At 52.0% G+C, this 25,578-nt stretch overlaps 1 protein-coding gene across 1 annotated transcript in view; it reads left to right on the forward strand.

The window, feature by feature from the left end:
* gatm (glycine amidinotransferase (L-arginine:glycine amidinotransferase)) overlaps positions 1–25,578 on the forward strand; it is a 213,724-nt gene that overhangs the window by 163,936 nt on the left and 24,210 nt on the right. Inside the window, exons 5-7 of the mRNA XM_038812957.1 lie at positions 628–765; positions 1,388–1,552; positions 8,644–8,707. Of these exons, the coding sequence (XP_038668885.1) occupies positions 628–765; positions 1,388–1,552; positions 8,644–8,707 (367 nt within the window). The remainder of the gene's footprint in view (positions 1–627; positions 766–1,387; positions 1,553–8,643; positions 8,708–25,578) is intronic.

Consider the following 25,578-nt stretch of genomic DNA (forward strand, 5'->3'; position numbering starts at 1 on the left):
TAGAATGCGTTCCAAGAGCCAGTGCAGAAACGATGGGCCGAATGGCCTCCAACTGCACTGTAAATTCTATGATTCTTCACGAAAGGATGTAAAGATAAACCCAACACCGACCGGTCAGTCAATAACTTTGGAGGTGGGGAAACATCAAAAGCTGATGATTCGGGGGAAATTAATAGTCACCATGAACAAATGTAGGTTAATTAAAGAAAGTCAGGGCAAATTTACTAAAGGAAAATTGGTGAAAACATTGAGAATCAGAGGGCACTGATTTAGGGTCTTTGGCAAAAGCAGCAACGGCAACCTGAGGAAAAGCACTTTCACACAGCGAGTGGTTAGGATCCGGAATGCACTGTCTGTGAGTGTGGTGGAGGCAGATTCACACAGCGAGTGGTTAGGATCCGGAATGTTCTATCTGTGAGTGTGGTGGAAACCTGGACAATTGAAGTATTCAAAGGGAAATTGTTTTCTGCAAAGGAAGAATGGGCAGGTTATAGGGAGAAGGTGGGGAATGGGATTGTGTCTTTAGGGCTGGGATTGAACATTCCCCTGCTCTGCAGTAAACTGTGGATGATTTTAAGATTCACTGACATTTGATTTTTTTTGCACTAATCCTTGCTGCTGCTACAGGATTACCCCATGCACTCAGTGGAGGACAGACACAAACTCGCTATGCTCGGGAAATTTGTAACCACCGAATTTGAGCCGTGTTTTGATGCTGCCGACTTCATGAGAGCTGGGAGAGATATATTTGTACAACGTAGCCAGGTTGGTGCTTTACATCACCTAATCCTTCAAGGTAACATCTCAATGTCTCCCTAATGCAGGGGTGGGCAAACGTTTCCGTGCAAGGGCCACATTCAGAAATTCAGAATTTTAAAGGGCCGCATAGTATATTAAGTAAAATAATTACTTCACCCGGTTATGATTCTGGGCGCCTCATATAGAACATAGAACAGCACAGAACAGGCCCTTTGGCCCTCGATGTTGTGCCGAGCAATGATCACCCTACTCAAGTCAACGTATCCACCCTATACCAGTAAGTAACCCAACAGCCCCCCCCCCCCCATTAACCTTAAAAAAAATTTAAATTTAAAATAAAAATTAAAAAAAAAATTTTTTTTTTTTTTTAATGACTTGGTGGGCCGCATAAAGACCATGCGGCCCGCGGGCCATAGTTTGCCCACCCCTGCCCTAATGCCTCCTGTCCAAACTGAGGTTTAAGCTAGTGTCCCTCAGTGCAGATTAGTGTTTACTCATTCATTATGTCCATTGAAGTTGGACTGTGCCCATAATCTGCCGACTGCCTTGTTTACACAGCATACAAAACATTAACAACTCCAACATGTTGAGATCCAGTGTGAATATTGGGTTTGTTTGAATTTTCCAGGTGACTAATTATCTGGGGATTGAGTGGATGCGCAGGCACCTTGCACCAACGTACAGACTTCACACAATTTCTTTCAAGGATCCAAACCCCATGCATATTGATGCAACCTTCAACATCATTGGACCTGGTTTGGTATTAGCGAATCCGCAACGGCCCTGTAACCAGGTAAGATCATTGAGAAACACCATCCAGCCTAATACTGGTCTCATAAAGGATTTCAGAACAGAGAAATGTTTTTATTTATATTCACATTGTTACCCTTTGAACAGACAAATCCAATTCAGTATAATTGATATCGGGGGTGGGGGGGCTCATTCCTGGAGCTGAGCACTCACCCCTGTGATTTGCTCCTGTCTGAAGACGTTAAAATATTGAGGGGTTGGGCCGCACGGTGGCCTAGTGGCACTGTTCTAGTCGATTAAAGCCACAGTTTACTTCAACTCCTTGTTTCGTGTGAATTGATGGTCGCATCAGTGAGGAAATCCTTCTTGTCAGGTTGATTAATCAAACAATCGTATCCCACACTGAACTCGGAAATGCAAGCTTTCTGTTGGGGTGCAGAGAAGGGTGGAGGGGGGTGGGGGTGATCACGTGTACGGAGGGGGGTGGGGGGGCTGATCATGTGTACGGAAGGGGGTGGGGGGATGATCACGTGTACGGAGGGGGGTGGGGGGATGATAATGTGTACGGAAGGGGGTGGGGGGTGATCACGTGTACGGAAGGGGGTGGGGGGCTGATCACGTGTACGGAAGGGGGTGGGGGGTGATCACGTGTACGGAAGGGGGTGGGGGGCTGATCACGTGTACGGAAGGGGGTGGGGGGTGATCACGTGTACGGAGGGGGGTGGAGGGTGATCACGTGTACGGAGGGGGGTGGGGGGGTGATCATGTGTACGAAGGGGGTGGGGGGGTGATCACGTGTACAGAAGGGGGTGGGGGGGTGATCACGTGTACGGAAGGGGGTGGGGGTTGATCTCGTGTACGGAAGGGGGTGGGGGGATGATCACGTGTACGGCTCCAATGCCATTGCTGATAAATGTTCGCAATAAAATAGAATGATAAAGGAATTAAAACCAAAATACTCGAGGTCAAACTGTGTCCGTGGAAAGAGAATCGGTTTAATTGCCGCAATCACACCAACTTACCTCCCATCCATTGACTCCATCTACACCTCCCGCTGCCGGGGGAAAGCGGGCAGCATAATCAAAGACCCCTCCCACCCGGCTTACTCACTCTTCCAACTTCTTCCATCGGGCAGGAGATACAGAAGTCTGAGAACACGCACGAACAGACTCAAAAACAGCTTCTTCCCCACTGTCACCAGACTCCTAAACGACCCTCTTATGGACTGAACTGATCTCTTCACACAGACAGTGACCCAGCCCAACCAGGGGCTGGTTTAGCACAGTGGGTTAATCAGCTGGCTTGTAATACAGAACAAGGCCAGCAGCGCGGGTTCAATTCCCGTACCGGCCTCCCCGAACAGGTGTCGGAATGTGGTGACTAGGGGCTTTTCACAGTAACTTAATTGAAGCCTACTTGTGACAATAAGCCATTATTATTATTAAGCTGGGAATCGAACCTGGGACCCTGGCGCTGTGAAGCCATAGTGCTAACCACCGTGCTACCGTGCTGCCCATTGAGTGTGCCTTGCCGTTAAGGGGTGGGGTTGGGGGGTGGGAAATCGAGGACCCCCGAAGATGCAGTGGGGGGTCCGGAAGCCACAGTGGGGTGCCTGCGGGGCGGCAAAAGATCGGGGTGGCATTTAAAAATGGGGCAGGAAATGGGGTAAGTGTGGCCTCAAAGTGCCAAGTGCGGCGTGGTGCTGTAGGCACCCCGCTAAACCCGGCCAAAATGCAATTCTGTTTTTGTCCCGTGAATTGCACCATCCCGCGGTTCACTGAAGGGTTTGGGTTTGGGTCAGGGTTTGGGTTAGGGTTAGGGTCAGGGTTAGGGTCAGGGTTTGGGTTAGGGTTAGGGTTAGGGTTTGGGTTTGGGTCAGGGTCAGGGTTTGGGTTTGGGTTAGGGTTGGGTTTGGGTTAGGGTCAGGGTTTGGGTTAGGGTTAGGGTTTGGGTTTGGGTTTGGGTCAGGGTCAGGGTTAGGGTCAGGGTCAGGGTTTGGGTTAGGGTCAGGGTTTGGGTTAGGGTTAGGGTTAGGGTCAGGGTTAGGGTCAGGGTTTGGGTTAGGGTCAGGGTTTGGGTCAGGGTTTGGGTCAGGGTTAGGGTCAGGGTCAGGGTTTGGGTCTGGGTCAGGGTTTGGGTTTGGGTTAGGGTCAGGGTTTGGGTTAGGGTTAGGGTCAGGGTTTGGGTCAGGGTCAGGGTTTGGGTTTGGGTTAGGGTTAGGGTCAGGTTAGGGTCAGGGTCAGGGTTTGGGTTTGGGTTAGGGTTAGGGTTGTGCCTAACCGGAAGATAAGATGTTGTTCCTCCAGTTTGTGTTGAGCTTCACTGGAACATTGCAGCAGGCCAAGAACAGACATGTGGGCCTGGGAGCAGGGTCTTGTGTTAAAATGGCAAGCAACACGAAGGTCAGGGTCCTGAATGCGCACAGACCGAAGATGCTCAGCAAAGCGATCACCCAGTCTGCATCTGGTCTCTCCGATATAGAGGAGACCACATTGGGAGCAGCAAATGCAGTGGACCAGATTGGAAAAGATACAAGTGAAACGCTGCTGAACCTGTGGTGGGTCTTACCTGGTGAGTGACCCATCACCGCATGCCACCCTGATACCTCTCCACCCTCTATGCCCTGCCCATCATGATGCTCCTCCACATCGGCCTGGTGTCCATCCTCCTCCTCCAGCATGTCCCCACTCTGCTGCGCTATGTTGTGAAGGATGTAGCCGGCTGCCACATTGTGGGAGACACTTCTGGGGTAGTATTGGAGGGCCGGCTGCCACAATGGGAGACCCTCCTGGGGCAGTATTGGAGGGCCGGCTGCCACAATGTGGGAGACCCTCCTGGGGTAGTATTGGAGAGCCGGCTGCCACATTGTGGGAGACCCTCCTGGGGTAGTATTGGAGGGCCGGCTGCCACATTGTGGGAGACCCTCCTGGGGCAGTATTGGAGGGCCGGCTGCCACAATGGGAGACCCTCCTGGGGTAGTATTGGAGGGCCGGCTGCCACATTGTGGGAGACCCTCCTGGGGTAGTATTGGAGGGCCGGCTGCCACATTGTGGGAGACCCTCCTGGGGTAGTATTGGAGGGCCGGCTGCCACAATGGGAGACCCTCCTGGGGTAGTATTGGAGGGCCGGCTGCCACAATGGGAGACCCTCCTGGGGTAGTATTGGAGGGCCGGCTGCCACAATGTGGGAGACCCTCCTGGGGTAGTATTGGAGGGCCGGCTGCCACATTGTGGGAGACCCTCCTGGGGTAGTATTGGAGGGCCGGCTGCCACAATGTGGGAGACCCTCCTGGGGTAGTATTGGAGGGCCGGCTGCCACATTGTGGGAGACCCTCCTGGGGTAGTATTGGAGGCCCCTCCAGAGCGGTCCAGGCATCTGTACCTTCAGGATGCCGAAGCACCGCTCGATCACGCTCCTGGTCGCTGCATGGGCATCGTTGTCGGGGGTCTCCGCGTTGGTCTGGGGCCTCTGGATAAGTGCCATCAGCCACAACTACAGCAGATAACCCCTGCCGCCCAGGAGCCAACCCCTCACCTAGGGGAGAACCTCAAAGATGTCGGGAACTGTGGAGTGTGCCAGGAGAATGGCATCATGCACACTGCCCGGGTATTGGACACAGACCTGCAGCTGGTGGTCACACACCGACTGCACATTCAGGCAGTGGGATCCCGTGCGGTTTGGGAAGGGTGCCGGTGCTGATAGTAGGACATGTGTCCCGTGGATTACCCCCCTGGACCTGGGGCATCCTGACGATGCCGGTGAATCCTGCCGGCCGAGCAGTGTGGTGTCTCGGTCCATATTCAGGTTGATGTATTGTGCCGCCTGGGCATTTCCGGCCTCTGTAACGGCGTGGATGCACCTGTGCACAGAATCTGTGAGACCCCGGACAGCTCTCCAATCGGCAACTGGAAGGACCCCGTGGCTCAGGGTAAAAGCTCAGGGCGACTGGGAGGGTGTGTCCTCCCCCCAAACCCCCACGGCTCTGGGTGCACCATAATGCAGCAGATATGCCGTACGGTCTCCCTGGTTAGACAGAGTCTTCAGCAACGTGCTCGGCCCGGCAGGTCCTCCAATGACAGGCGCCGCCGGTACACACAAGACCTGATGTGACGCCTCTTTCTCATCTCCTCCTCGGCCTGTTGGGCGTCCAGCTCTCCATCTACACTGGCTCGGTCCTGGTCCTCTGGGACTGGCTCCAGCTGTGCACCGAGCGGCTCTGGGACTGTCTCCGGCTGTGCCGGGCCCTCCCCGAGCGGCTCTGGGACTGGCTCCAGCTGTGCCGGGCCCTCACCGAGAGGCTCTGGGACTGGCTCCAGCTGTGCCGGGCCCTCACCGAGAGGCTCTGGGACTGGCTCCAGCTGTGCACCGAGCGGCTCTGGGACTGGCTCCAGCTGTGCCGGGCCCTCACCGAGAGGCTCTGGGACTGGCTCCAGCTGTGCCGGGCCCTCACCGAGCGGCTCTGGGACTGGCTCCAGCTGTGCCGGGCCCTCACCGAGAGGCTCTGGGACTGGCTCCAGCTGTGCCGGGCCCTCACCGAGAGGCTCTGGGACTGGCTCCAGCTGTGCCGGGCCCTCACCGAGAGGCTCTGGGACTGGCTCCAGCTGTGCACCGAGCGGCTCTGGGACTGGCTCCAGCTGTGCCGGGCCCTCACCGAGAGGCTCTGGGACTGGCTCCGGCTGTGCCGGGCCCTCCCCGAGCGGCTCCTGCTTGTACAGCCGCAGTGTGTCCACCACGGCTGCAGCGACCAGGCAGATGCCAACCATTCCTGGTTGATACTGAACTCCATTTTTTGAAGGGGTTAAGGGCTCCCCTATTGCCCTGCAGTGGGGCAACGCCTCAGACGGGTGCGAACGCCTGACGGGCCACACACTGGGAGGGTGGGGTGGAGCATCGCGGGAGGCCGGAGAATTCTGGGAGGGAGGGGTGGAGCATCGCGGGAGGCCGGAGAATTCTGGGAGGGTGGGGTGGAGCATCGCGGGAGGCCGGAGAATTCTGGGACGGAGGGGTGGAGCATCGCGGGAGGCCGGAGAATTCTGGGAGGGAGGGGTGGAGCATCGCGGGAGGCCGGAGAATTCTGGGAGGGAGGGGTGGAGCATCGCGGGAGGCCGGAGAATTCTGGGAGGGTGGGGTGGAGCATCGCGGGAGGCCGGAGAATTCTGGGAGGGAGGGGTGGAGCATCGCGGGAGGCCGGAGAATTCTGGGAGGGAGGGGTGGAGCATCGCGGGAGGCCGGAGAATTCTGGGAGGGAGGGGTGGAGCATCGCGGGAGGCCGGAGAATTCTGGGAGGGAGGGGTGGAGCATCGCGGGAGGCCGGAGAATTCTGGGAGGGTGGGGTGGAGCATCGCGGGAGGCCGGAGAATTCTGGGAGGGAGGGGTGGAGCATCGCGGGAGGCCGGAGAATTCTGGGAGGGAGGGGTGGAGCATCGCGGGAGGCCGGAGAATTCTGGGAGGGTGGGGTGGAGCATCGCGGGAGGCCGGAGAATTCTGTGTCGGGTCGTTAATGAGATGTTAATGTTGCTCCTGTACATTTTGCACGTGCAGGCCGGTGCGTAGCCAGGACCACATTCACGGCGCTATCGAGGATCGAGGCACCAGAGCAATGCGGTCCGTGGGACACCCGGCGGCAACTTCCGTTTTTGGCTGACGCCGTATTCTCTGCCCCGTTTACGATTTGAAATTCCAGCGACTCCCGATAGAGAATCCCGACCGGGAGGTTCCCAATTCTGCTGAAAGGTTGTTGACCTGAAACATTGACTCTGGTGGGATTCGCAGTGCGAGGATTGTGCCACGCTGCCCCGATGCTGGGACGCGATTCTCCCACCCCGGTGTAAACGGCCGCACGCGAATGGCGCCGGGCCGCACGGAGAATCGTCGCAAAAGGCTGTCGCGTGGATTCTCCGGCAGCGCCGCGATTCTCCGGCCCTAATGGGCCAAGCAGCCGTCTGAAAAAATCCAAGTCCTGGCGGCGGCGTTCTAACCTGCTCTGGGACGGCGGGAACTCAGGGTTGAAGGGTCTGGGGGCAGCCTGTGGGGGAGAGGGTGGGTACAACCCCGGAGAGGCCCTCCCTAGTGTCCTGGCCCACGGTCGGGACCCACCGATCGGCGAGCCGGCCTCTCTGGCTGCGGACCCCTTTCCTTCCGCGCCGGCTCCTGGATCCCTGCGCCATTTGGCATCGGGGCAGGCGCGGGTATGATGGCCAGATAGTTGGCGCCGGCCCAACTGCGCATGCGCGGACGCTGCAGCGCCGTGTCGCTTATGTGGCACCGGATCTCCTACGCCGCTCCGTGGCTGCGCCCCCACGCTTCCCGCCACGTCCCTACGAGCCCCCGTGTCGGCCAGAGAATGCCGTCTCGGACCGGGCACTGGCAGCGAGGTAAAATGCATCCATTTTCCCACCGGCGCCCACACTCTGCCGCCTGAGCGGAGAATGGGGGCCCATTTTTCTCTCTCCGCAGACGCTGTCTGTGGGCGGGATTCTCCCGTACCCGGCAGGGCGAGGTATCCCGGCGAGACGGAGTGGCGTGAACCACTCCGGTGTCGGGCCGCCCCAAAGGTGCAGAATCCTCCGCACCTCTAGGGGCTAGGCCTGCCCTGGAGTGGTTGGCACCCCACCAACCGGCGTGGAAGGCCTTTGGCGCAGTGCCAGCGCCGGAGAATTCGGCGGCCAGTGGGGGCGGGATTGACGCCGCCCCCCCGGCAATTCTCCGAGCCCTGTCTGTCTGTCTGAGCGTTTCCAACATTTTTAATAACTTTTTATTTCCAATCCAGCATCTGCATGAATCTGCTTTTGTTCAGAATGATAAAGGTTCACATTCTTAATATCTGCGATAATATTCTGAGTGAGGATGGTGAACTATTAGCTCTCCAAAAGACTTTACTCCAGAATTGCTGGGGGCGGAGGAGAGAGAATAAGCTGCAAAAAGCGAATGTTGTCTTTGTGGATCAGGCTGTGAAAAAATCAGACAATTTCTGGTCTCTTGATTGTGTTTGGAAGGGACGCTGTGGGTTTCCTGTAGGAAGAGGTTGTATTTGTTAAGTTTGTTCAGTTTCAAACGTTGCTGCGACATCATGCTGCGACTGGGGAAGATGTAAGTTGCTATTCACTGTCTGACTTGTCACTCTTTAACCCTCAGATTGATATTTTCAAGAAAGCTGGATGGACGATTGTCACTCCCCCGAGTCCTCTGATGCCTGATGGTAATTGTATTATTTTACATTCCAACACCAGAGAGAAAAGAATGAACATTTCAGCCCAATATCTAATGTCACAAGATTCTTGTTTTTCTTTATTCATTCTCGGGATGTCACTTGCAAGGCTGGCACTTATTGTCCATCCCTAATTGCCCTTCAACTGAGGCTGTTTCAGATGGAGGTTAAAATTCAACCGCATGGCTGTGGGTCTGGAGTCACATGTAGGCCAGACTGGGTAAGGACGGCAGATTCCCTTCCCTAAAGGACATTTTACAACAATTGCTGCTAGTTTCATGCTCACCATTATTGAAACTAGATTTATATTCCAGGTTTTATTAACTGAATTTAAATTCCCCCAGCTGCCGAGGTGGAATTTGAACCCATGTCGCCAGGGTCCCCGGATCACCATTCCAGTGACATTAGTATTTGATTTGAGACATGACTTTGGGACAGCTAAATTCAAACATTGGGTTTGAATTTTTTTTAAATGAATTCAGAGTACCCAATTCTTTTTTTCCAATTAAGGGGCAATTTAGCGTGGCCAATCCCCCTAACCTGCAGATCTTTGGGTTGTGGGGGTGAGACCCACACAGACACGGGGAGAATGTGCAAACTCCACACGGACGGTGACCCGGGGCCGGGATCGGCACGGTGACGCAGTGGTTAGCACTGCTGCCTCATGGCGCTGAGGACCCGGGGCCGATCCCGGCCCCGGGTCCTCAGCGCCATGAGGCAGCAGTGCTAACCACTGCGTCACCGTGCTGCCCCTAACGTTGGGTTTGAATATTGGAATAGTTTCTCTATTATGTAGATAGATAGTTTTTTGAAGAATAAAGGGATTAAGGGTTATGGTGTTCGGGCCGGAAAGTGGAGCTGAGTCCACAAAAGATCAGCCATGATCTAATTGAATGGCGGAGCAGGCTCGAAGGGCCAGATGGCCGACTCCTGCTCCTAGTTCTTATGTTCTTATGTTATGTTGTGTCAGTGTTCCTGCTGTAATCAGCACAGACATCGGGGAATTTCAGTGCCAGTTACGTCCAGCGCTAATCGAGTCTCTGGGATCTTTTGCATTGGTTTAAAAGGCAGCAGATTGGAATGTGGCCCAACCCATAAACTGGCCATACCCTCAGTTCCAGTTAATCACCATGGTGATGTTGTACTGATTGTGTTGTTTGCAGACCTTCACCGAGGCTTTTCGTGTTCAGCTATTTTAGTGTCAATGAAGGCATATTTTTAAAACATTTAAATATTAATTATGTTATGATCCCCGTTACAGACACAGAAAATAGTAGGAGGAGGAGATATAGCCCCAAGAACTCTATCTAATTCCTTCTTTAAATTACACAACGTTTTGACCTCGACTACTTTCTGTGGCAGCGAATTCCACAGATTCTCCACTCTTTGGGTGAAGAAATTCCTCCTCACCTCAGTCCTAAAGGTTTAACTCTTATCCTCAACTATGACCCCCAGTTCTGGACTCCCCCCCCACCATCGGGAACATTCTTTCTGAATCTACCCTGTCTAATCCTGCTGGAATTTTGTAAGTTTCTGTGAGATCCCCTCTCACTCTTCTAAACTCCAATGAATATAATCCTAACCGATTTAGTCTCTTCTCATCTGACAGTCCCGCCCCCCAGGAATCAGCCGGGTAAACCCTCGCTGCACTCCCTCCATAGCAAGAACATCCTTCCTCAGATAGGGACACCAAAACTGCAGAGAATACTCCAGGTGTGGCCTCACCAACGCCCTATACAATTGCAGTAAAACTATTCCTGTACTCAAATCCTTTTGCTGTGAAGGCCAACATACCATTTGCCTCCTTTACTACCTGCTGTACCTGCGCGCTTACTTTCAGCGACTGATGTCGCCAGGGTCCCCGGATCACCATTCCAGAGACGTTACTATTTTATTTCAGACATGACTTTGGGACAGCTAAATTCTAATGTTGGGATTGAATTTTTAAAAAATAAATTTAGAGTACCCAATATATTTTCCAATTAAGGGGCAATTTAGCGTGGCCAATCCACCTAACCTGCACATCTTTGGGTTGTGGGGGTGAGACCCACACAGACACGGGGAGAATGTACAAACTCCACACAGACGGTGACCCGGGGCCGGGATCGGCACGGTGACGCAGTGGTTAGCACTGCTGCCTCATGGCGCTGAGGACCCGGGGCCGGGATCGGCCCCGGGTCCTCAGCGCCATGAGGCAGCAGTGCTAACCACTGCGTCACCGTGCTGCCCCTAACGTTGGGTTTGAATATTGGAATAGTTTCTATATTATGTTGTGTCAGTGTTCCTGCTGTAATCAGCACAGACATCGGGGAATTTCAGTGCCAGTTACGTCCAGCGCTAATCGAGTCTCTGGGATCTTTTGCATTGGTTTAAAAGGCAGCAGATTGGAATGTGGCCCAACCCATAAACTGGCCATACCCTCAGTTCCAGTTAATCACCATGGTGATATTGTACTGATTGTGTTGTTTGCAGACATTCACCGAGGCTTTTCGTGTTCAGCTATTTTAGTGTCAATGAAGGCATATTTTTGAAATATTTAAATGTTATGATCCCCGTTACAGACATAGAAAATAGAAGGAGGAAGAGGCCATTCAGCCCTTGATCCCTTTAGCCCCAAGAGCCACATAGACCATCGAACAGTACAGCACAGTACAGGCCCTTCGGCCCACGATGTTGTGCCGACCATTTATCCTAATCTAAGATCAACTTAACCTACGCCCCTTCAATTTACTGTTGTCCATGTGCCTGTCTAAGAGTCGCTTAAATGTCCCTAATGACTCTGACTCCACCACCTCTGCTGGCAGTGCATTCCACGCACCCACCACTCTCTGTGTAAAGAACCGACCTCTGACATCTCCCCTATACCTTCCTCCAATCACCTTAAAACTATGTCCCCTCGTGACAGCCATTTCCACCCTGGGGAAAAGTCTCTGGCTATCCACTCTATCCATGCCTCTCATCACCTTGTACACCTCTATCAAGTCACCTCTCTGCCTTCTTCGTTCCAGTGAGAAAAGCCCCAGCTCCCTCAACCTTTCTTCATAAGACATGCCCTCCAGTCCAGGCAGCATCCTGGTAAATCTCCTCTGTACCCTCTCCAAAGCATCTACATCCTTCCTATAATGAGGTGACCAGAACTGGACACAATATTCCAAGTGTGGTCTAACTAGGGTTTTATAAAGCTGCAGCAAAACCTCGCAGCTCTTAAACTCAATCCCCATGTTAATGAAAGCCAACACACCATACGCCTTCTTAACCACCCTATCAACCTGGGTGGCAACTTTGAGGGATCTATGTACGTGGACCCAAGATCCCTCTGTTCCTCCACACTTCCAAGAATCCTGCCTTTAACACTTTATTCAGCATTCAAATTCGACCTTCCAAAATGAATCACTTCACATTTATCAAGGTTGAACTCCATCTGCCACTTCTCAGCCCAGCTCTGCATCCTGTCAATGTCCTGTTGTAACCTGCAATAGCCCTCAACACTATCTACAACTACCCCAACCTTCGTGTCATCGGCAAACTTACTAACCCACCCTTCCACTGGTCACCGACCTCCAGGCGGAATACTTTCCATCCACTACCATTCGCTGTCTTCTTTCAGCCAGCCAATTCTGTATCCAGGCAGACAAATTTCCCTGTACCCCAAGCCCCCGAACTGTCTGAATGAGCCTACCATGGGGAACCTTATCAAATGCCGCACTGAAATCCATATACACCACATCCACTGCCTGACCTTCATCAATCTGTCTCGTCACATCCTCAAAGAATTGAATGAGGCTTGTGAGGCATGACCTGCCCCTCACAATGCCATGCTGACTATCTTTAATCAAACTATGTTTTTCTCAATAATCATAAATAAATCCTATATCTCAGAATCCTTTCCAATATTTTGCTCGCTGCAGATGTAAGACTGATGGGCCTGTAATTCCCAGGGATTTCCCTATTCCCTTTCTTGAATAGGGGAACAACATTCACCTCCCTCCAATCATCTGGTAGTACTCCAGTGGAGAGTGAGGACGCAAAGATCATCGCCAATGGCGCAGAAATCTCCTCCCTCGCTTCCCGTAGTAACCTTGGGTATATCCCATCAGGCCCAGGGGACTTATCTATCCTGATGCTTTTCAAAATTTCCAGCACATCCTCCTTCTTAATATCAACCTGTTCGAGCTATTAACCTGGTTCACACTGTTCTCATGGGCAACAAGGTCCCTCTCTCTAGTGAATACTGAAGCAAAGTATTCATTGCGGGCCTCCCCAACTCTTCAGACTCTAGGCACAAGTTCCCTCCACTATCCCTGATCGGCCCTACTCTCACTCTGATCATCCTCTTATTTCTCACATAAGTGTAGAACACCTTGGGGTTTTCTCTAATCCTTCCTGCCAGGGCTTTTCATGCCCCCTTCTAGCTCTCCTCAGTCCATTTTTGAGTTCCTTCCTGGCTACCTGGTAACCCTCTAGAGCCAAGTCAGATCTTTGCTTCCTCAATATTACGTAAGTTTCCTTCTTCCTCTTGACTAGAAGCTCCACTTCTCTTGTCATCCAAGGCTCCTTCACCTTACCATTCCTTCCCCGTCTCAGTGGGACAAAACAATTCAGCACTCGCAGCAAGTGCTCCTTAAACAATCCCCACATTACTGTTGTGCATTTCCCCAAGAACAATTGTTCCCATTTTATGCACCTCAACTCCTGTCTAATAGCAGTATAATTTCCCCTCCCCCAATTAAATACCTTCCCATACTGTGTGTTCCTATCCCTCTCCATGACTATGGTAAAGGTCAAGGAGTTGTGGTCACTGTCAACGAAATGCTCCCCCACCGAGACATCTGACATTTGACATTTGACACCTGGCCTGGTTTGTTGCCAAGCACCAAGTCCAATATGGCCTCCCCTAGTCTGCCTTCCTGTACACACCTGACAAAATCTGCACCATACAAACCATTTGCAGTAAGGAGGTTCCAGTCAATATTAGGGAAGTTGAAATCACCCATAATTTATTCTTGGCCCCTAGTTCTGGACTCCCCACCATCGGGAACATTCTTTTTGAATCTACCATGTCTAATCCTGTTGGAATTTTATAAGTTTCTATGAGATCCACTCTCACTCTTCTAAACTCCAATGAATATAATCCTAACTGATTTAGTCTCTCCTCATGCAACAGTCCCGCCATCCCAGGAATCAGTCTGGTAAATCCTCGCCGCACTCCCTCCATAGCAACAACATCCTTCCTCAGGTAAGGACACCAAAACTACGCACAATATTCCAGATGTGGCAACAATGCCCTGTACAATTGCAGTAAAACATCTCTATTCCTCTACTCAAACCCTCTCGCTATGAAGGCTAAGATATGATTTGCCTTCTTTCCTGCCTGCTGTACCTGCACGCTTACTTTCAGTGCCTGATGCACGAAGACACCAAGGTCTCGCTGTGTTTCTGCCTCTCTCAATTTACACCCATTCAAATAATAATCTGCCTTCCTATTTTTGCTACCGAAGCGGATAACCTCACATTTATCCACATTATACTGCATCTGCCATGCATATGCCCACTCACTCAGCCTGTCCAAATCCATGCATCCTCCTCACAGCTCACCCTCCCACCCAACTTTGTATCATCCGCAAATTTGGAGATCATGCATTTAGTTCCCTCATCCAAATAATTAATATAAAATGTGAACAGTTGGGGTCCTGGCACAGATCCCTGCATTACCCCAGTAGTCACAACCTGCTAAACTGAAAAAGACCCATTTATTTCAACATTTTGCTTCCTGTCTGCTAACTAGATTTCTATCCATCGCAAGACACTACCCACAAACCCATGCGTTTTAACTTTACATACTAATCTGCTATGTGAGACCTTGTTGAAACCCTTTTGAAAGTCTAAATAAACCACGGGCAGCACGGTAGCATTGTGGATAGCACAATCGCTTCACAGCTCCAGGGTCCCAGGTTCGATTCCCGGCTTGGGTCACTGTCTGTGTGGAGTCTGCACGTTCTCCCCGTGTCTGCGTGGGTTTCCTCCGGATGCTCCGGTTTCCTCCCACAGTCCAAAGATGTGCGGGTTAGGTGGATTGGCCATGCTAAATTGCCCTTAGTGTCCAAAATTGCCTTTAGTGTTGGGTGGGGTTACTGGGTTATGGGGATAGGGTGGAGTTGTTGACGTTGGGTTGGGTGCTCTTTCCAAGAGCCGGTGCAGACTCGATGGGCTGAATGGCCTCCTTCTGCCCTGTAAATTCTATGAACATCCACTGGTTCTCCCGGGTCGATTCTAGTAGATTTGTCAAGCATGATTTTCTTTTTGTAAATCCACGCTGACTTTCTCTGATTATATGACTGCTTTCCAAATGCTGTGCTTTGAAATCTTTAATAATGGACTCCAGCGACTTCCCTACTGTGGTGAATGTATTTCACCTAATGCATGAGCTGTCTGTATAATGATGTGAACCATGACCTGGAAATGATGATCTGGGCTACTTCCAGGTATTGTACCAGGCAGCACGGTAGCATAGCGGTTAGCATAAATGCTTCAAAGCTCCAGGGTCCCAGGTTCGATTCCCCACTGGGTCACTGTCTGTGCGGAGTCTGCACGTCCTCCCCCTGTGTGCGTGGGTTTCCTCCGGGTGCTCCGGTTTCCTCCCACAGTCCAAAGATGTGCGGGTTAGGTGGATTGGCCATGCTAAATTGCCCGTAGTGTCCTAAAAAGTAAGGTTAAGGGGGGGGTTGTTGGGTTACGGGTATAGGGTGGATTTGTGGGTTTGAGTAGGGTGATCATTGCTCGGCACAACATTGAGGGCCGAAGGGCCTGTTCTGTGCTGTACTGTTCTATAAGACCACTAATTATTTTGAAAAAAAATTTAGACTACCCAATTCTTTTTTTTCCCAATTTAGCGAGGCGAATCCTTCAACCCTGCACTTCTTTGGGTTGTGCGGGTGAGACCCACGCAGACATGGGGAGAATGTGCAAACTCCACACGGACAGTGACCCAGGGCTGGAATCGAACCCGGGTCCTCAGCACCGTGAGGCAGCAATGCTAACCACTGCGCCACCGTGGCGCCGAATGCAGATATTCTGCCAGATCACTCACCCGTACTTCGCCTTTGGCAGCTCCGAGTCCCGCCAACCCAACAGAATCTGTCTCCGGGCTATCAGGGAGGCAAAGGCCAAGTCTTCAGCCTCTCTCCCCATCTGAACCTCCTGGATCTTCCAAATATCACCATCCCTGGACTCTGACTCGGGCAGCACGGTAGCACAGTAGTTAGCACTGTTTCTTCACAGCTCCAGGGTCCCAGGTTCGATTCCCGGCTTGGGTCACTGTCTGTGTGGAGTCTACACATTCTCCCCGAGTCTGCGTGGGTTTCCTCCGGGTGCTCCGGTTTCCTCCCACAACTCCCGAAAAACGTGCTGTTAGGTAATTTGGACACTCTGAATCTCCCTCTGTGTACCCGAACAGGCGCCGGAATGTGGCGACTAGGGGATTTTCACAGTAACGACATTGCACTGTTAATGTAAGTCTACTTGTGACAATAAAGATTATTATTATTATTACCTCTACCGCCAGAATCTCTGATATTAAACCCGGAAATCCCTTCCAGAACTCCCTCAACCTTGGACACGCTCAGAACATGTGCACATGGTTCCTCTCCCCCATCTTTACTGTCCCACTTTAAATCTGGTTACTGCAATTGTCTCTTTAACTCAGAACAACACTTGATTTAATCTTTGTGTTGGGGCCTCAATTATTCACATTATTTTATTTTAATAAACATTTTATTGGGTTTTTTTTGGCATTGTAACAGCAGCAATATAAACAATGTACATGAGACTATAAACATAGTGCAAATACCACCTCCCTCCCTAACAGGTCCCATCATTAATTAACCCCCTAATCTACGCTAACCTACATACCCACCCCCCTGCTGACAATTAATTTTCCGCGAAGAAGATGACGAACGGCTGCCGCCTCCGGGTGAACCCTAACATTGACCCTCTCAAGGCGAACTTGATTTTCTCCAAACAGAGAAAGCTAGCCATGTCCGATAGCCAGGTCTCCGACTTCGGGGGCTTTGAGTCCCTCCCAGTTAATAGTATCCGTCTCCGGGCTACCAGGGAAGCAAAGGCCAGAACGTCTGCCTCTTTCCCCTCCTGGATTCCCGGGTCTTCCAACACCCCGAAAATCGCCACCTCTGGACTCAATGCCACCCTTGTTTTTAACACCGTGGACATGACATCTGCAAACCCCTGCCAAAATCCCCTAAGCTTCGGACATGCCCAGAACATGTGGACATGGTTTGCTGGTCCTCCCGCACACCTGTCTTCCACCCCAAAGAATTTGCTCATCCGGCCACTGTCATGCCAGCCTGGTGAACGACCTTAAACTGTATCAGGCTGAGCCTGGCCCATGTTGCAGACGCGTTGACTCCACTCAACGTGTCCGCCCATAAACCATCCTCTATCTCTCCTCCCAGTTCCTCCTCCCACTTGCACTTCAGCTCCTCGGTCTGCGCCTCCTCTGACCCCATAAGTTCCTTATAGATGTCCGAGACGCTCCCTTCTCCTACTCACCCTCTGGAAACTACCCTGTTCCGAATTCCCCTTAGCGGTAGGAGCGGGAAGGTTGGCACCTGTTTACGTAGGAAGTCCCGCACCTGCAGATACCTGAATTTGTTTCCCCTCGCCAACTCAAACTTCTCCTCCAGCGCCCTCATACTCGGAAAGCTCCCCTCTATGAACATATCCCCCATCCTCTCAATCCCTGCTCTCCGCCATATTCGGAACCCCCCATCCATACTTCCCGGGGCAAACGCAGATTATCGCCGATTGGGGCCCAGACCGATGCTCCCTCTGCTCCCACATGCCTCCTCCACTCGCCTCAAACTCTCAGGGCCGCCACCACCATGGGGCTGGTGGAGTACCGTGCCAGCGGGAACGGCAGAGGCGCAGTTACCAACAGCCCCAAACTGGTGCCCTTCCAAGAAGCTGCCTCTATTCGCACCCATACTGACCCCTCCCTCGCCACCCACTTCCTGATCATGGCTATATTCACCGCCCAGTGATAGTTGCTAAAATTCGGCAGTGCCAGCCCGCCCATTCCTTGACTCCGCTCCAGCATTACCCTCCTCACTTGTGGGGACTTGCCCCCCCCCCCACACGAAGCCCATGATCACTCTGTTGACCCACTTAAAAAAGGACCGCGGAATGAAGATGGGGAGACATTGAAATACAAACAGGAATCTCGGGAGGACCGTCATTTTCACCGTTTGGACTCCCCCAGCCAGTGACAGCGGGAGCGCGTCCCATCTCCGGAAGTCATCTTTCATCTGATCCACCAACTGGGCCAAGTTCAATTTATGTAGCCGGTCCCAATCCCGCGCTACTTGGATACCCAGGTACCTGAAACTGTCCCCTACCAATCTAAACGCAGTTCCCCCAGTCGCCTCTCCTGACCTCTCGCCTGGACCACAAACATCTCACTCTTCCCCATATTGAGCTTGTTCCTCAAAAACCAACCAAATTCCCCTAAAATTCCCATGATTTCTTCCATCCCCTCAATTGGATCTGCGGGGCTGTTTAGCTCACTGGGCTAAATCGCTGGCTTTTAAAGCAGACCAAGCAGGCCAGCAGCACAGATCGATTCCCGTACCAGCCTCCCCGGACAGGCGCCGGAATGTGGCGACTAGGGGCTTTTCACAGTAATTTCATTTGATGCCTACTCGTGACAATAAGCGATTTTCATTTTGTTTTCATTTCACATACAGGAGCAGGTCATCCACATAAAGCGAGACTGAGTGCTCCACCCCCCCCCCCCCCCCCCCTCCCCCCGCCCGGACCAGCCCCTTGAGGCTCTCAGAGCAATTGCCAGCGCCTCTATATAGCCAGCGCAAACAGCAGTGGGGAGTGTTTTGTTATGCTCTTGACGTAGCATAAGCTGCTTCCTTGATGTGCACTCTGACAAAGGAAGGTTCAGACTTGGAGATAGCTTTAACACATTTATTAAACTGTTAACAATTCTCCGACTTGGATTCGACTCTCCTGTTAATCCTGCTATAGCCACTCAGGCTACCTAACCAGTCTGCTACAATCCACGTGGTGGGTGTGATGTGTTTCAAACCAACCCTGTGTACTCACTAAGTGTCTCCACTGGAAAGAGGAAGACCATGTGTGCTGTGTCCTTTTATATGGGTTGGTGTAATGCCCCCCTGTGGTCGTGTCACCTCTGTGTGTATCGTGAATGCCCATTGGTCGTGTCCTGTCCTGTCTTACTGACCTATTGGTTGAATGTCTGTGTGTCATGTCTCTGGTGCTCCCTGTAGTGTCTAGCTAGTCTACGTGTATTTACATTAACCTCTTGTGTATTTACAGTGATGCATATCGCCACATCCCTCCTTTTTCTGTGTTACATATTTTCTGTACAGTGTTAAAGAAAATTGAACAAAAACAGGTCGATAAGCGATGCTATGTACAAGTTATGATGACTGTGATCATTAAACAGTAAGTCCAAATCATAGGTATGAGTCCAAAATTCATTAATTATTATGGTCGAGTATCTTTCTTGTTTGGTTGGTGAGGTGGTGACGTTGATGGTGGCATTGCCTTGTAAACACCGTCAGTGTCCCTGTGTGTAAGGAACCAAGAAGTGGTCAAATCACTTTGTTGTCTGATTTGGAGGCTGTTTTTCTTCCGATGCTTGTGGTAGTGATGTATGCAATCTGTCCTGAAAGCCAGGTTGCCTGTTGGTAGTGCAGCAAACGTGAATTGGTCAGCAGCATCATCCTGCCATGGTATGTCATTGTACTGAGCTGAGCAGTAACAGTGTCCCTCATGGGCAGAGTTGTACCATGTCGTACCAGTTGTAGTTCCATTGTTGTTGTCTTTGTCATGCTTGCTGTCGACGATGTTGCCTCTGGTACGCTTCTGGATGTTGTCTCTGATGTTGTGTTTGCTGCGGCTCAAGGACCACACTCTGTGGATAATACGAGTCCTTCACACAATTACTCGTGTCAGCGTGCATTGTGGCTTCTGCTGTTTCCTTGAGCGTGCCGTCACTGAGTCCGCGGCGCTCCCCGTCTGGAGTCATGTCCGGCTTACTGGAATCTGCTTTGGTTTGTCGATACTCCCTGTCTGGGAGTCTGGTCTGTGTCACCTTAGTCAGTTTTGGTTTGCCGATGCTCCCCGTCTGGAGTCATTTCAGGTTTACTTGTATCTTCTGAGGTTTCTTGATGCTCCACGTCCGGAGTCAAAACATTCAGGAATGCATTTGCATGTGGAGAGGCTCGAGCGAATGAGGTTTGAAGTAACGTGGTGTCACCGGAGTCACCAGTAGTCTCACTGTGATTGTCGAGTGCCTCTGTACACACTAGCTGAGGTCTGTCACTTTGCACATCTTGTATGGGAAGTGGGATGCTGTCGTCACTTGTCTCACATACAGTGGGTAGAGCCTCAGTATTTTCTTGTTCACTTGAGTGTGGCAGACTGTCATAGTCTTTCTGTTGTTCACTTGAGCGTTGTAGACTTGCATTGTCTGCTGCTGGTTGCTCAGGAGGTTGCTAGACCCTCTTGTTCATGCAAGGACTGCGCTTTGGAGTCTTGCGTTGCTTCTATCGTGGAATCTGTCCACGAGCTCGCTGTGGAGGCTTGTGTCACTCCCTCTGTGGAGTCTTGCGTTGCTTCTATCGTGGGAGCTTGTGACACTGGAGTCACTTTCTGTGTGGAGACGTGCAGTTGTCTCGCTGTGGAGTCTTTCATCGCTTTCTGTGTGGAGTCAGGGACCCTTCGCGGTGCGTGGACCACTCTCTGTGTGGCAGCAGGCCGCTCTCTGTGTGGCAGCAGGCCGCTCTCTGTGGGCTTGTACTTCCCTCTGTCTCTTGGCGTCAGGCCGTAGCAGAATCCTGCACTCACGAGTCGGGATGTCATATATGCTGGGCTGAAGATTCCCCAATCCGAAGGACTCGTCGTCGGGGTCGTCAATGTACAACACGTCTAGTTTCAGTTCAGATTTGGTACTGGGGTAGCCACCTCCCAAGGTGAAATCTTCGTCTGAGTTGTAGCCTTCGAGGACCATATCATCACGTTTCGTGTCGGAGCTGTCATTGGGATCGCGATGTCCAAAGAAGAATTCAAGGTCTGAGTCATAGTCTTCAATTGACTGTATCATCTCTTTGGGCGGTGCTAACAGCTTGTTGCAGGGTTCTGCGGAGGTTACTTTCAGATACTGGTCGAATTTCAGGCATTGTTCTGTCGTTCCAGGTGAAAAAAATCGGGTTTTATGGCTTTAAAACGTTTTTTTGGTGTTTTGGGACATTTCCCCTTTAAGTGGGCGTGGTCCGGGGCCTCTGACATCACCGAAGCGTGCGACGTAGTGCATAGGAAGTGATTGCGCATATCGCTGTTCCTTTACTGGGGGCCTTTTCGCAATTGCACATGCGCGGCTTCTCGCACATGCACAAACGGACCTTCCCGTTCTGTGCGCTTCTCGCACAACTGCACATGTGCAGTACCTTTACCAAGATGGCTGCCAATCAAAACTGCAGATTTCTTCAATGGAAAGCCGACCTTCGCCTCGTGGTGAGTTTTGGCGCCTCTTTTACTTTTTTTTCTTGTATGTTCCTTGCAGAATTCTTGGAATTTGTCCAGGACTGCCTGGAAATTGCTCTTGTTTTGCCCCTTTGAGTATTTGAAGGTCTGGAGGATTTCAACTGCTTCTGGACCCGCGATGGTAAGTAGAAGCTTTATTTTCTCTGCATCGGCCACGCCATCTAGGTCGGACGCTACCAGGTAGATCTCGAATCTCTGCCTAAACCAACGCCAGTTTTCACTGAGATTGCCTTGGTACCTGAGCTGCTGTGGAACTGGAATCCCGAACATCATCTTGCCTGGCTGTTGTTGCTGGTTGTCACTGTTTTCTGAGTTGTAACTATATGGATTTAACAGGTAACTCCGTGGTACCATGTTTTGTTGTGCTCTTGACGTAGCATAAGCTGCTTCCTTGATGTGCACTCTGATAAAGGAAGGTTCAGACTTGGAGATAGCTTTAACACATTTATTAAACTGTTAACAATTCTCCGACTTGGATTCGACTCTCCTGTTAATCCTGCTATAGCCACTCAGACTGACGAACCAGTCTGCTACAATTCACGTGGTGGGTGTGATGTGTTTCAAATCAACCCTGTCTACTCACTAAGTGTCTCCACTGGAAAGAGGAAGATCATGTCTGCTGTGTCCTTTTATATGGGTTGGTGTAATGCCCGCCTGTGGTAGTGTCACCTCTGTGTGTACCGTGAATGCCCATTGGTCGTGTCCTATCTTACTGACCTGTGTGTCATGTCTCTGGTGCTCCCTAGCTTGTCTACGTGTATTTACATTAACCCCTTGTGTATTTACAGTGATTCCTATCACCACAGGGAGATGGAGCATTCCAGTCTCGACCCCCGGTGCAGTCTAAAATAGTCCAAAGTCATCCTGTTCATCTGTACACTTGCCACAGGAGCCTGGTACAGCAACCTGACCCAGTCAAAAAAGCCACCAGCTGCCTGCCCTTAACGAACTCCGTGTGATCCTCCACAATGACGTCCGGAACATATTCCTCAATCCGAGAGGACAACATTTTGGCCAACAGTTTGGCGTCCACATTCAACAGGGATATCGGCCTGTAAGACCCACATAGCTCCGGGTTCCTGTCCCGCTTTAGGATAAGCGAAATTGTGGCCTGTGACATAGTCCGAGGCAGAACCCCTCTGTCCCTTGCCTCATTAAACACCTTCATCAGCACCGGTCCCAATATCCTGGAGAACATTTTATAGAACTCTACTGGGTAACCGCCTGGTCCCGGGGCTTTACCCGCCTGCATGGCCTTCAGACCCTCCACTATCTCCTCCAGCCCGATCGGGGCCCCCAGTCCTTCTACCCGCTCCCCGTCCACCTTCGGAAAATTCAGCCCCTCCAGGAAGCGCCTCATCCCCTCCGGCCCGGTCGTGGGTTCCGACCTGTACAGCCTGCTGTAGAAATCCCTAACACCTTACTCCCCCCCCCTCCCCCCCCCCCCGCGCCGAGTCCCCAACTAAGTTCCCATCCCCGTCAATAACTTTCCCTATTTCTCCAGCTGCCTCCCTCTTTCTGAGCTACTGTGCAAGCATCCTGCTGGCCTTCTCTCCATGCTCGTAAATCGCCCCCCTCACCTTTCTGAGCTGTTCCACTGCCCTCCCTGTGGTTAACAAACCAAATTCCGCCTGTAGCCTCCGGCGTTCCCTTAAAAGCCCAGTCTATGGAGCCTCCACATACCTCCTGTCAACTCATAAAATCTCTTTTACCAGTCTGTTCTTCTCTGCCCTATCCGTCCTGTCCCTGTGAGCCCGGACCGAGATCAGCTCTCCTCTCACCACTGCCTTCAGTGCTTCCCAGAGCATCGCTGCTGGGACCTCCCCCGTATCATTTACCTGCAGGTAATTCAGCATGCATTTCCTCAGCCTCTCGCACACCGCTTCGTCCGCCAACAGCCCTACATCCAACCTCCATTGCGGGCGCTGATTACTATCTTTACTAGCCTGCAGGTCCACCCAGTGCGGAGCTGAGATTGTGATCGCCGAGCACCCCGTGTCCACCACCCCTGCCAGCAAGGCCCTACCCAAAATGAAGAAATTGATCTGAGAGTATACCTTATGTACGAGAGAGTAGAAGAACTCCTTCACCCTCGGCTGCCTCAATCTCCATGGATCCCCCCCCCCATCTGCTCCATGAACCCTTTCAGCTCCTTTGCCATTGCTGGCACCCTGCCTGTTTTCCAGCATGACCAATCCAGGCCAGGATCCATAACTGTATTAAAGTCCCCTCCCATGGTCAGCTTGTGCGAATCTTCTCCAACATCCTCTTTATAATTCCACATCATCCCAATTTGCCGCATACACATTAACCAGCACAACCTTCACCCCCTCCAGCTTACCACTAACCAGAATATATCGACCTCCCACATCCAAAACTATTCTGCCCACCTCAAATATCACCCGCTTATTAATCAAGATCGTAACCCCTCTGGTCTTTGTATCCAGCCCCGAGTGAAAGGCCTGACTGACCCAGCCTTTCCTCAATCTAATCTGGTCCGTTACTCTAAGGTGCGTCTCCTGCAACATTACCACGTCCGCCTTCAGTCCTCTCAGATGCGTGAACACACGCGCCCTCTTATCCGGCCCATTTAACACTCGAACATTCCAAGTGATCAACCTAGTTGGGGGGCACAGTGCCCCCCCCCCCCACTCCACCGATCAGCCATCCCCTTTTTTGGGACCGCCTCCAGCCCCCGCCACCGACCTCCTCTCTGTCCCTCAACCGAAGTCCCTCCCTCGTCAGCAGAACAACTACCTCCCCCCAGCAACACCACTCTGAAACCTAACCCATACAATAAACTAAACATATGCACACCCCCCACTGTGCTTCTGTGAGCTAGCTCACCCAGCTAGCTTGGTTGCCTAATGATCCCACACAATCACCCAGCTCAAAGAAAAACACCAAAATCCAAACCAGCATGTCTCCATCCCCCAAAAGTGCCAATCAAAGCAAAAGGCATTGCCAACATCCACCAGAAAGAAAGCCCGAACACGAAAAAAAAATCCCCCCCCCCCCCCCCCCCCCCCCGTCTTAAACTGAACTCAAAAACAGAAGAGAAAAAAAAAACAAACCAATGTAAGTCAAAAAGTTACATCAAAAGGGGAGGCGGAGATGGTATTGGCATTGGATGCGGAGAAGGCCTTTGATAGGGTTGAGTGGGAGTATTTGTGGGAGGTGTTGGAGAGGTTTGGGTTTGGGGAGGGGTTTATCCGGTGGGTGAGGCTGCTCTACGAGGCCCCGATGGCGAGTGTAGCCACAAATAGGAGGAGGTCGGAGTACTTTTCGGCTGCACCGGGGGACGAAACAGGGGTGCCCCCTGTCCCCCTTGCTCTTCGGATTGGCGATTGAGCCCCTGGCCTTGGCATTGAGGGAGTCAGGGAACTGGAGGGGCCTGGTGCGGGGTGGGGAGGAGCATCGAGTGTCGCTGTATGCAGACGACCTGTTGCTGTATGTGGTGGACCCGGTGTGGGGGATGCCGGAGGTGATGAGGATTCTTAGTGAATTCGGGGGTTTCTCGGGGTATAAGTTGAACCTGGGCAAGAGTGAGTTGTTTGTGGTGCATCCGGGGGATCAAGAGGAGGGGATTGGTAGGCTCCCACTGAAGCAGGCAGGGAAGAGCTTCAGGTACCTAGGGGTCCAGGTGGCAGGGAGTTGGGGGGTCCTGCACAAGCTCAACCTCACAAGGTTGGTGGAGCAGATGGAGGAGGAGTTTATGAGGTGGGATATGTTACTGCTGTCACTGGCGGGGAGGGTGCAGTCCGTTAAGATGACGGTGCTCCCGAGGTTTTTGTTCCTGTTCCAGTGCCTCCCCATCCTTATCCCGAAGGCCTTTTTTAGGAGGGTCAACAGGAGTATTACGGGATTTGTGTGGGCGCATGGGACTCCGAGGGTGAGAAGGGTGTTCCTGGAACGGGGCAGGGATAGGGGGGGCTAGCGTTGCCCAAAATCTGTGGGTACTATTGGGCTGCCAACGCAGTGATGGTGTGTAAGTGGGTAATGGACGGGGAAGGGGCAGCATGGAAGAGGATGGAGATGGCATCCTGTGTGGGCACGAGCCTGGAGGCGCTGGTAACGGCGCCGCTGCCGCTCCCTCCAACGAGGTATACCACGAGCCCGGTGGTGGCGGCTACCCTCAAAATTTGAGGGCAATGGAGACGGCACAGGGGGGAGGTGGGGGGCTCGATGGGATCCCCGATACGGGGGAACCACCGGTTTGTTCCGGGGAGCATTGATGGCGGATTTCTGGGCTGGCACAGGGCAGGGGT

Source organism: Scyliorhinus canicula, chromosome 12, assembly GCF_902713615.1.
Source record: "Scyliorhinus canicula chromosome 12, sScyCan1.1, whole genome shotgun sequence".
NCBI classification, from domain to species: Eukaryota; Metazoa; Chordata; class Chondrichthyes; order Carcharhiniformes; family Scyliorhinidae; genus Scyliorhinus; species Scyliorhinus canicula.